At 39.7% G+C, this 12,741-nt stretch overlaps 1 protein-coding gene across 1 annotated transcript in view; it reads left to right on the top strand.

The window, feature by feature from the left end:
• Nucleotides 1–12,281, top strand: part of MSH4 (mutS homolog 4) — a gene marked incomplete at its 5' end in the record, with an annotated part of 95,529 nt that extends 83,248 nt beyond the window's left edge. Inside the window, 3 exons of the mRNA XM_082265658.1 lie at nt 5,103–5,277; nt 9,732–9,820; nt 11,999–12,281. Of these exons, the coding sequence (XP_082121784.1) occupies nt 5,103–5,277; nt 9,732–9,820; nt 11,999–12,190 (456 nt within the window). The 3' untranslated portion in view covers nt 12,191–12,281. The remainder of the gene's footprint in view (nt 1–5,102; nt 5,278–9,731; nt 9,821–11,998) is intronic.
• Between the last annotated feature and the right edge of the window lie 460 nt (nt 12,282–12,741).

The raw sequence follows: 12,741 nt of genomic DNA, 5'->3' as shown, positions 1-12,741 counted from the left end.
AATGCTGCAGAGATGGTTGTTCCTCTGAAAGGTTCTCCTTTTTCCACAGAGAAAAGCTGTAGCTCTGTCACAGTGACCATCAGGTTCTTGGTCATCTCCCTGACTGTGGAGGCCCACTTTAGGAAGAGTTCTGGTGGTTCCAAACTTCTTCCATTTACAGATGATGGATGCCATTGTGCTCATTGGGACTGTCAATGCTGCAGAAATTTTTCTGTACCCTTCCCCAGATCTGTGCCTCAATACAATCCTGTCTCAGAGGTCTACAGACAATTCCTTGAACTTCATGGCTTGATTTGTGCTTTGACATGCACTGTTAACTGTGGGACCTTATATAGACAGGTGTGTGCCTTTCCAAATCATGTCCAATCAACTGAATTTACCACAGGTGGACTCCAATCAAGTTGTAGAAACAACTCAAGGATGATCAGTGGAAACAGGATGTACCTGAGCTCATCTTTGAGTGTCATGGCAAAGGCTGTGAATACTTATGTACATGTAGAGGAAAAAGGAGAAGTGCTTGGCGCTGCCAATATATGCGTTTAGAAGTGTGGAAGGTAGAAGCTAGTATAGACAACACAGATGTCACAAATATTATAACTATTATGCACGTTTGAAAAAATGAATATTGAATAAATAAGTGAGGTTTTAAATGAGGTAAAAACAGGAATAAAGTGTAAGAGCATAAAACCTAAAGCCCAATATTTAAATGTATAAAAGTAAATAGGTATGCAAAAAAAGAAGGTGACATATACATCCACAATATACTCTAGTAAAAGATATATATATATATAGTGCCCTTCAAGTGAGGGTGAAGTGGTGGTGTTAAAACAATAAATAAATATATAAATTCAAAAATGGTATTATAGTGCAGTGGCTATTAGGTGATATGTAACACAGGTGTATAAGTGATAATAAAAAGGTAGAGTAGAAAAAATTAATATATATAAATAATTTTACAGTGACTTGAGTGACCATAAAGTGACATGTGCTTTATGGTCACACATGTCACTTTATGGTCACTCAAGTCACTGTAAAATTATTTATATATATTAATTTTTTCTACTCTACCTTTTTATTATCACTTATACACCTGTGTTACATATCACCTAATAGCCACTGCACTATAATACCATTTTTGAATTTATATATTTATTTATTGTTTTAACACCACCACTTCACCCTCACTTGAAGGGCACTATATATATATATATCTTTTACTAGAGTATATTGTGGATGTATATGTCACCTTCTTTTTTTGCATACCTATTTACTTTTATACATTTAAATATTGGGCTTTAGGTTTTATGCTCTTACACTTTATTCCTGTTTTTACCTCATTTAAAACCTCACTTATTTATTCAATATTCATTTTTTCAAACGTGCATAATAGTTATAATATTTGTGACATCTGTGTTGTCTATACTAGCTTCTACCTTCCACACTTCTAAACGCATATATTGGCAGCGCCAAGCACTTCTCCTTTTTCCTCTATATATCTAATATAATCTCTAGTGGGTTATATTCTGAAGTGGGCTGCAGTCAATCGCTTTCTACCCCCTCCCTTCGATATTTTCCTAAGCGCGGATTCTTTTCCACTCTTGACTTATGTACATGTGATTTTTTATTTTTATTTTTAATGAATTTGCAAACATTTCAAACAAACTTCTTTTACCTTGTCATTATGATGTATTGTTTGTAGAATTTTAAGGAAAATAATGAATTTAATCCATTTTGGAATAAGGCTGTAACATAACAAAATGTGGAAAAAGTGAAGCTCTGTGAATACTTTCCAGTTGCACTGTATACTTGTATATGTACTGCCATGTACATTGAGCATGCCTTTTGACTTTTTGCGACAGGTTCTTTAAGCGGTGGTAGTAAAATCTACCTGAATTGGCTGTGTGTTGGTAATGTTAACAACAATGGCACAAATGCTTTCCTGAATTAGTTGCAAGTAGTTCTTACTATTTTAGCACATTATGTGGCACTTACCTCCAAACGCAGCCCTCGTCGTCCCCATTGGAGGCCGCATCCATCCTTACCTGCCTTTCGTCCGGGTCTGTGGACTCTGGCTGTGTTACTGGCCGTAGCCGCGTGATGTCACTCCCGCGCACGCACGTGGGAGCCGCTGGTTACAGCACAGGGCTCTGAAGAAACGGCATGGACGGCCGTTCCTTCAGAGCGAATGCTTCAATGACGTCATTGGCGCACTATACAGTAAATATCTCCTAAACGGTGCAAGTCTAGGAGATATTTACAGTCAGTACCTATAGGTAAGTCTTATTATAGGAAAAGGTGTGGTAATGGCGCTGTCTACTAATAGAGTGGTAATGTTATTTAGACAGGATAGATTGATAGGAGTAATGTATATGAACACAGATATAAATATACACAATGTACAAAAATATAATATAAAGTGCAAATGCAGTGAGTAATAAATATAAACAATGGTGATTTAAAGTGACCAAGTGCTTAAGGTGAGTGGATAATATACGTATGTATCTCCAATGTATATACACACAATAAAAATTAGGCTAAACCAGTAATAGCAAACAGTAAAAAATTAAATAGGGAATAAAGGAATCAATGATAAAGTGACAAGTACCAATGATTGGGCTGGATAAAAATGAAAATATATAAATATATAAAGTGATACAATGATGAGCACAAATAAGATATGTGAATCAATAAAGGTGATAAAATATTATCAATAATCAGGTAAGGTGACTCGGTGGCGTAAATAATGCTAATAGTCCAATAAGGTGACTGGGTGACGTGTAAAGTCCATTCAAGTGAGAAATATCTTCATAGATATCTTCATAGAAAAACAATAAATAAATAAAACCCCGTGGTGGGTGATGAGTGAGGTGCTAAGTGCCCCCTAGGGTAAGTAGCCCACTCACCGGACGTACCCACCCCACACAGGGGTAAAGAGCGGGTATAGTGGTCAGGACAAATCCCTCTGCTGGGTCCTGTCCTCCTCCAGGGATCCTGGGATACATATGTACTGGGGGATGGCCAGTGAGGTCCTATGGAAAGGCCCAGGAAACAGGGGGGTCCGCTCTTGGATGGGGTATGTACTCCGGTGTCAAACAAAATGTAACGGGACCATGTATGCACAGGTGTAGCATGTGGGGCAAAAAGAGGCCAATAGTGTAATACTGCAAACACTACTTTTATTATTAAAATGAATAGATGGGTACTCTCTATGGGTACAATCTGAACAAATCAAACGAGCGTGTATGTGGAGCTGTGGAACACAATGCGCTCCAATCAGATGCCGGTACCGGAAGTGATGCGACGGCGCTGTACGCGTTTCGTCATCCAACATCTTCAGCAGCCTGGTCCCGTTACATTTGGTCTGACACCTGAGTACATACCCCATCCAAGAGCGGACCCCCCTGTTTCCTGGGCCTTTCCATAGGACCTCACTGGCCATCCCCCAGTACATCTGTATCCCAGGATCCCTTTGAGGAGGACAGGACCCAGCAGAGGGATTTATCCTGACCACTATACCCGCTCTTTACCCCTGTGTGGGGTGGGTACGTCCGGTGAGTGGGCTACTTACCCTAGGGGGCACTTAGCACCTCACTCATCACCCACCACGGGGTTTTATTTATTTATTGTTTTTCTATGAAGATATCTATGAAGATATTTCTCACTTGAATGGACTTTACACGTCACCCAGTCACCTTATTGGACTATTAGCATTATTTACACCATCGAGTCACCTTACCTGATTATTGATAATATTTTATCACCTTTATTGATTCACATATCTTACAGTATTTGTGCTCATGACTGTATCACTTCATATATTTATATATTTTCATTTTTAACCAGCACAATCATTGGTACTTGTCACTTTATCGTTGATTCCTTTATTCCATATTTAATTTTTTACTGTTTGCTATTACTGGTTTAGCCTAATTTTTATTGTGTATACGTATATACATTGGAGATACATACGTATATTATCCACTCACCTTAAGCACTTGGTCACTTTGAATCACCATTGTTTATATTTATTACTCACTGCATTTGCACTTTATTATTATATGTTTGTACATTGTGTATATTTATATCTGTGTTCATATACATTACTCCTATCAATCTATCCTGTCTAAATAACATTACCACTCTATTAGTAGACAGCGCCATTCCCACACCTTTTCCTTGATCTTATATAGCCTTGGCTATTTTCTGGGAGACTGCAGCCTACTGACACACCCATTATATACCCTATAGCGCGGAGTCCTATACTTCCAAGTCTTATTATAGGCTTACTTATAGGTAAAAGTTAGAGAGGGGGGTTTACAACCACTTGAAGAGCACACAGGATTTCTGACAGTTCAACTGTTTTTTTCTGTACTTGCAATGTTTTCCAAGGTATAAAACATGGGTAAATGTGTACGTATTAAAGAAATGTACTAAATGTTTTTTTTTCCTTGACGTACACTTTAATTGTAATTACTATAGTACTGAAACGTACCTGCAGATGTCTTCACCACCTGTGTTTTCTCATCAGCACATGATGTGGCAAGGGTGTGTCAATCATACAACTGACTAAACTGTAGTACCAGTGTTTTGTCAGTTAGTCATTGGATGGTAGTATTTTCGCTTTATCAAAGAAGAGGATTCGTCACAACCAGAGTTAAAAGTCAGCAAGTTTCTTTATTCAAATCATCAGCATACAAATATACAGTGGGCACCGATGCATTTCACATGATGTGCTAACTCATAAGTAGGCAAATCATATAAAAACACGTCAAGGCTCCTTCTGCGCACATTTGATTAAAGCTTGTTGGCTTTGAACACTGGCCATGATTGATCATCTTTTTTGAAACTGTGTTGCAAAAAGTATGGACAAGGGGGTATGCTGGTTTTCCATCACCATTTTTTAAATTATATTTTTACTGTATATTGCGTGGCTGCAGTTTCATACATGATGTCCTGTATATGTGATATTGTTTTTTATTGAATGTACATGCTCATAACTAATTCATAAATGAGAACTGGTTGACATCTGAAAGAATGTGTATAAGCTGCCCTTTAAATTAAAACATCCTATTCTGATTTTGCTGAAATAATTTTCTTTTCAGGCTTTTACACTTTTTGCAACCCATTTCTTGGAGTTATGTCATCTAGGTACAATGTATCCAAATGTGGAAAACTTTCACTTTGCTGTAAAGCAAGCAGCAGACAAGTCAGGGATAAAGGAGTCTATTGCTTATACCTACTTGCTATCCAAAGGGCAGACGAAAGAGAAGAATTACGGTAAGAATGACGATAGACATGTTACAGAGTAAAGGCCCGTACACACGTAGCGATTGTCGGCCGTAAATGTTCGGCCAACGTCCGATCGGCCGATTGTCAGCTTGTTAGTATGATGCTTCCGACAACCGACTGCGACTTTTCGGCCGAACAGAATCTGGTGTGCAGCCTTTAAAATTTTTGTTGGCCGTCTCCAGAACGGCCAATTGTTCGCCAGTCAGTACAGAATTCGGCTGACAAACAGCAGATTAGCAAGACTGGGCATGCTCAGAGAAGAAAAAAAAACACGGAAAGTTAACCATCACATGACATCACTTCTGCAGTCAGCTGTTGTTGGCCGAAAAAATTCGTGTGCAGTCCTTTGCACTTTTCAACCGACAGGACAGCACCGGACAAAAGACGGCCGATCGTTCGGCCGACAATCAGTATGTGTGTACGGGGCTTAAGACACAACACTGTGCCGTAACCTAAAGCAGCCTAATGAAGATCTGCTATTCTTATCTGGCTTTACAGTTACTGCAGTAATTTTGTTTTTTTTTATACAGTGAGTTTCGTGCCGGTGTTTGTGCTTTAGTAATAAGGCAGCCCATACATGAATCCCTTTTTTTTTTTTTTTTTTTTTATCAATGAGCGGGTTAAATGGAAAAAAAATTACCCGATGTCAGAATACGATTGTCAGTGCTGCTCTGCTGGCTATGGCCAGTGGCACTAATCGATTGGGAAAACACCCAACAAGCTGGTTGTGCAGAAGTTGATTAGTAGATTGACTTCTATACAACCATGGTGCCCATACATGGATCGAAATTCATCCAGTCCCTGCTAAACCACCTGAATTTTGATTCATGTATGGCTGGTTTAAGGCATATTTACTAGTGGGTGGAAAGAGATCAGAGCAAGGGAAGTTCTGAGACTCGGAAATGCCTATTCAGTATTTTTGGAAAGATCCCAGTTCACACAGCTGTTTAATTACATTGATGTTCATCTAAAATAGTGAATGTGGATGACCCGGATATTCAGCTTTATTCCCTTCCCTACCACTCAGCAGCAGGACAAGAGGCGTAATCTGTACAAAATTTAAGCTTAAATGCATTTCTCTGCCTTCTCAGCTGCAGTGCATGCGGTATTCACAGCGATTCATTTTTTTTTACATTTTGTTATGTTACAGTCTTATAAAATGGATTAAATTCAATATTTTCCTTAAAATTCTACAAACAATACCCCATAATGACAAGGTGAAAGAGGTTTGTTTGAAATATCTGCAAATTTTATTAAAAATAAAAAACAAAGAGTCACATGTACATAAGTATTCACAGCCTTTGCCATGACACTCAAAGATGAGCTCACGTGCATCCTGTTTCCACTGATCATCCTTGAGATGTTTCTACAACTTGATTGGAGTCCACTTGTGGTAAATTTAGTTGATTGGACATGATTTGGAAAGGCAAACACCTGTCTATATAAGGTCCCACAGTTAACAGTGCATGTCAGAGCACAAACCAAGCTATAAAGTCCAAGGAATTGTCTGTAGATCTCCAAGACAGGATTGTAATGAGGCACAGATCTGGGGAAGGGTACAGAAAAATGTCTGCAGCATTGACGGTCCCAATGAGCACATTGACCTCCATCATCCATAAATGTAAGAAGTTTGGAACCACCAGGACTCTTCCTAAAGTGAGCTGACCTGCCAAACTGAGCAATCGGGGGAGAAGGGCCTTAGTCAGGGAGGTGACCAAGAACCCGATGGTTACTCTGACAGAGCTACAGCTTTTCTCTGTGGAAAGAGGAGAACCTTCCAGAAGGGCAACCATCTCTGCAGCACTCCACCAATCAGGCCTGTATGATAGGGTGGCCAGAGGGAAGCCACAAAAGTCACATGACAGCCTGACTGGAGTTTGCCAAAAGGCACCTGAAGGACACTCAGACCATGAGAAACAAAATTCTCTGGTCTGATGAAACAAAGATTGAACTCTTTGGCCTGAATGGCAAGCATCATGTCTGGAGGAAACCAGGCATCGCTCATCACCTGGCCAATACTATTACTACAGTGAAGCATGGTGGTGGCAGTATCATGCTGTGGGGAAATTTTTTAGTGGCAGGACCTGGGAGACTAGTCAGGATCGAGGGAAAGATGAATGCAGCAATGTACAGAGACATCCTTGATGAAAACCTGCTCCAGAGTGCTCTGGACCTCAGACTGGGGCGAAGGTTCATCTTCCAACAGGACAAAGACCCTAAACACACAGCCAAGATAACAAAGGAGTGTCTACCAGACAACTCTGTGAATGTCCTTGAGTGGCCCAGACTTGAACCCGATTTAACATCTCTGAAAAGATCTGAAAATGGCTGCTCAAACAACTGCTGGAGCTTGAGAGGTCCTGCAAAGAATGCGAGAAACTGCCCAAAAAAAGGTGTGCCAAGCTTGTTGCTAAAAAGACTTGAGGCTGTAATTGGTGCCAAAGGTGCTTGACAAACTATTGAGCAAAGGCTGTGAATACTTATGTACATGCGATTTTTTTTTTCTTTCATTTTTTCTTTTTAATAAATTTGCAAAGATTTAAAAAAATTGTCTTTCATGTTGTCATTATGAGGTATTGTTTGTTGAATTTTGAAGAAAATAATGAATTTAATCCATTTTATATTTTAATAAGGCTGTGACATAACGTGGAAAAAGTGAAGCGCTGTGAATACTTTCCGGATGCACTGTATTTTATGTGAACTACCCAACCACTTCTCCTATGTAACGAAGTCAGTGTAAAGGGAAGATGTTCGTAGTACAAATCATCAGAGCAGCCTTTCAAAGTTGCTTCTCCATAGATACAATGGGGTGAGTGAGGGTTGATACCCTAGGACGAAAAAATGTGTTACTGTCATGAACACCAGTTGAGAATAAGGGGAAAACCCTGGAAAAAAAAAATTAATTTACCACATCTTAGAATGGGTAGTTGTGCTTTAGGATGTCACCCTATATACAGTGCCTTGCGAGCGTATTCGGCCCCCTTGAACTTTTCGACCTTTTGCCACATTTCAGGCTTCAAACATAAAGATATAAAACTGTAATTTTTTGTGAAGAATCAACAAGTGGGACACAATCATGAAGTGGAACGAAAATTATTGGATATTTCAAACTTTTTTAACAAATAAAAAACTGAAAAATTGGGTGTGCAAAATTATTCAGCCCCCTTAAGTTAATACTTTGTAGCGCCACCTTTTGCTGCGATTACAGCTGTAAGTCGCTTGGGGTATGTCTCTATCAGTTTTGCACATTGAGAGACTGAAATTTTTGCCTATTCCTCCTTGCAAAACAGCTCGAGCTCAGTGAGGTTGGATGGAGAGCGTTTGTGAACAGCAGTTTTCAGTTCTTTCCACAGATTCTCGATTGGATTCAGGTCTGGACTTTGACTTGGCCATTCTAACACCTGAATATGTTTATTTGTGAACCATTTCATTGTAGATTTTGCTTTATGTTTTGGATCATTGTCTTGTTGGAAGACAAATCTCCGTCCCAGTCTCAGGTCTTTTGCAGACTCCATCAGGTTTTCTTCCAGAATGGTCCTGTATTTGGCTCCATCCATCTTCCCATTAATTTTAACCATCTTCCCTGTCCCTGCTGAAGAAAAGCAGGCCCAAACCATGATGCTGCCACCACCATGTTTGACAGTGGGGATGGTGTGTTCAGGGTGAGGAGCTGTGTTGCTTTTACGCCAAACGTAACGTTTTGCATTGTTGCCAAAAAGTTTGATTTTGGTTTCATCTGACCAGAGCACCTTCTTCCACATGTTTGGTGTGTCTCCCAGGTGGCTTGTGGCAAACTTTAAACGACACTTTTTATGGATATCTTTAAAAAAATGGCTTTCTTCTTGCCACTCTTCCATAAAGGCCAGATTTGTGCAGTATACGACTGATTGTTGTCCTATGGACAGAGTCTCCCACCTCAGCTGTAGATCTCTGCAGTTCATCCAGAGTGATCATGGGCCTCTTGGCTGCATCTCTGATCAGTCTTCTCCTTGTATGAGCTGAAAGTTTAGAGGGACGGCCAGGTCTTCGTAGATTTGCAGTGGTCTGATACTCCTTCCATTTCAATATTATCGCTTGCACAGTGCTCCTTGGGATGTTTAAAGCTTGGGAAATCTTTTTGTATCCAAATCCAGCTTTAAACTTCTCTACAACAGTATCTCGGATCTGCCTGGTGTGTTCCTTGTTCTTCATGATGTTCTCTGCGCTTTAAACGGACCTCTGATTACAGTTTTATATCAGTTTTATATCTTTATGTTTGAAGCCTGAAATGTGTCAGAAGGTCGCAAAGTTCAAGGGGGCTGAATACTTTCGCAAGGCACTGTAAATGGCACTGCACCGTCGATCTAGGACAGGCTTAATAAGGCCTTGGTTTCACGTGTGTGTGTGTGTATAAATAAATATTAATAATAATAATTGATGTCAATCTCCTTTGTTGTATTTAGGTTTAAAAGCAGCCACACTTTCATTCTTACCAGACTCCATAATGGAGGATGCTAGTGAAATCTCCAAGATAGTTGCAGACAAGATCCTGGTACGACCACTGTGATTTATTTTCTGAAATATATAGTTGCTGATTGTAACGAGTGAATTTCTGTAACAAATAGTTCTACTACAGCTGCACAGTCCATTAGCTGATGTGTAGGATCCTTACTTAGCATTCTAAAGACAAATGTTCTTATTGCTGTCTCTTTCCCAGCTGGGGACAGTTCCCCCACTTCATGTTTTGTATTATACCTGTCTCTACCACAGGGACGCAGACTAAAAAATATGTACTTCTAACTTCTCTTTATTCTATTCTAAATTAAGAAAAATGTTGTGCCGTCAGTTGGGCCTTAAATAAATGACAGTGCAAACGATTAAGAGAACAGATTCTGACATTCATAATTATGCCACTGTAGGATTCAGGAATCAGTGATTAGCATATCTGAATGTTGAGTGAAAGCTAAACTGTATCCTTGCCACCCACCCCTCATATTTTACACCCCCCTCCCCCCTCCTTGGAGCATACCCTACTTAATTTTATTTTTTTTTAAACGATCTACATACCTTTTTTGCATTTATGTGGTCATGGGGCCTCTTCCTTTTCATCTTCCTACTGCACTGGTTGGGGGGGATTCTAAATGCTGGAAGGAGAGATGCCAAGTAATGACAGCAGTCCTGGTAAACCCAGGGCGAGCTGATGATGTGCCCCATTGGGCAAGTCCTTGAATCTGTGGGCTCACAGGGAAGTGGGTTCAATGGCTGTTATTCACCACTGAAGAGGAGCAATGATGCAGAGAGGTTAGTCTGCAAAGTACAGCACCAGAGATATGATGGGTATTACAGCGACAACTGATTTTTTTTTTTGTTTTAAAGTAAAACTATAGGCAAAACTTTTTTCTTCTACTTTGGATTCAGTAAGAGAGGGTTAAAACCCATGTTCAATTTTTGCTATCTGTTCCATTGAGGATAATTCCCTTCACTTCCTGTCCCATAGCCAAACAGGAAGTAAGAAGAAATCCCTAAAAATTAAGGGAATTCCAGGGTCACCAGAACTAGTGTCCCCATTGGAAGATTTCCTCTCTTTTACTTTTCTGGGGACAACCCAACATTTGTGATTTTCTTTGTCTTTCGTTTTCATTAATAGTAAACCAGACAAATAGAGAGGGTGAATCTCCCTAATGGAGGCAAAGACAGCAATAAAAACTGACAGGTGTTCTAATCCCTCCCCACTCTATCCAAAACTAAAAAAATAAAATAAAACAAGTTTGCCTTTAATTATACTTTATTTAATAATTATTAATATAATAATTCAGAGTATGGCCCATCACTGGGATGGGAAGTCTGATTGGCCAATTAGAATGTACACAATGCAGAAAAATTTCACACTAACAGGAAGTGCCAAAGGTTTGCCTGATTAGAACAGCTCAACATTCTTACCCTGGCTATGTGTGACTGTATGATTTCAATCCTTCTGGCATTATAGCCCAAGCCGTCTTACTTACATGTTGTGATTACCGTATTTTCCGGCGTATAAGACGACCCCCCTAATTTTCAAGTTAAAACAGGTTTTGGGCTATACTCGCCGTATAAGACTACCCCCCTTCCGAAGCAAGGCAACACCATTGAAAAACTTTAGATTTCTCATAGCTCTCCAAGGTACCCCAAGTACTGTAATACATGTAATCTCTCATAATATCTCCAAGGAACCCTAAGTATAAGTATTACCAGTAGATGTAATCTCAAGACGCTGGCTGTGTGGGAATCCTGTACTGGTATACCGTATGTACCGTAGCTTCGGCTACATACAGTATACCACGCTGAGCCAATCACAGTGTGTGATGCATTCTATTATTGAATGCAAAGCCTGCTCTGATTGGCAGAGTCAGAGAGGCGGGCTGATGTTACTCCGCCAATCCTAGCAGGCTTTGCATTCAATAATAGAATACATCGCTCTCCCTGATTGGCTCAGCGTGGTATACTGTATGTAGCTGAAGCTACGGTACATATGGTATACTGGTACAGGATTCCCACACAGCCAGCGTCTTGAGAAATTACATCTACCGGTAATACTTATACTTAGGTTGCCTTGGAGATATTATACTTGGCTTATAAGACGACCCCCCATTTTTGGGGGATTTTTTTGAGGTTCAAAAGTAGTCTTATACGCCAGAAAATACAGTAATTTTACAGTCCATGTTTAGTGCTTATAAACTTCTTTATCCAACAGCAAAAACAGAGCAGCACTCTGGAGAGCAGGAGACAGATGGCCGCCTATCAGCTAGCTCTACGGCTTGTACAGGCAGCAAGGAACTCCAAACTGGACCCTGAGAGTCTGAGGACTTACCTGAAACATCTGAAGAAGAAATATACTTCTGACCTCAACACTGCATGCGATTTATCTACAGCATCAAAGGAGTGAAGTCTCATGGAACTGAGAACATGTAGAATATTCTTAACAGTCCAATCGATTCTCAGATGTAATTTTTTGGTTGGATGCTAACTGATGTTAGAACAAAGATTTTGAATATTTTTTTTAAGTATTAGAAAAGGTAATAAATGTAACCAAACACTATTTCACTTTAAACGCCTCATCACTTTTCTAAACCATCAAAATTACATAGACCTCAATTTTCTACTCTTTGCACTCTAAAGTGGGGTACACACTTGTAGAAAATCTGCTGAAAATTCCCATCCGAGGTAAAATCGTACGGTTTTCGGCTAGTGTGTACACAACTTTCAGCAGCCGATGCCGACATTTTCAACGAAAAAAAAAAAAAAGGAGGGACAAACACCAACATTTTTATCGTCCATCCTCAGCATGACCAATTTTTGTTTAATGTGTATGCAGTACGTCCACGAAAAATTGGATGCGAAAGACCGTGCATGATCTGAAGTTGCTGACGAACTGGAAGTCTAGGAACAAACGTCCCAAAAAAAAAAAAATAGGACGAGACATTTTGTGAACATTAT

The sequence above is a fragment of the Pelophylax lessonae genome (assembly GCF_965119305.1).
Source record: "Pelophylax lessonae genome assembly, chromosome: 8".
Classification (NCBI taxonomy): Eukaryota; Metazoa; Chordata; class Amphibia; order Anura; family Ranidae; genus Pelophylax; species Pelophylax lessonae.
This window is presented reverse-complemented; position numbering and strand designations above follow the sequence as displayed.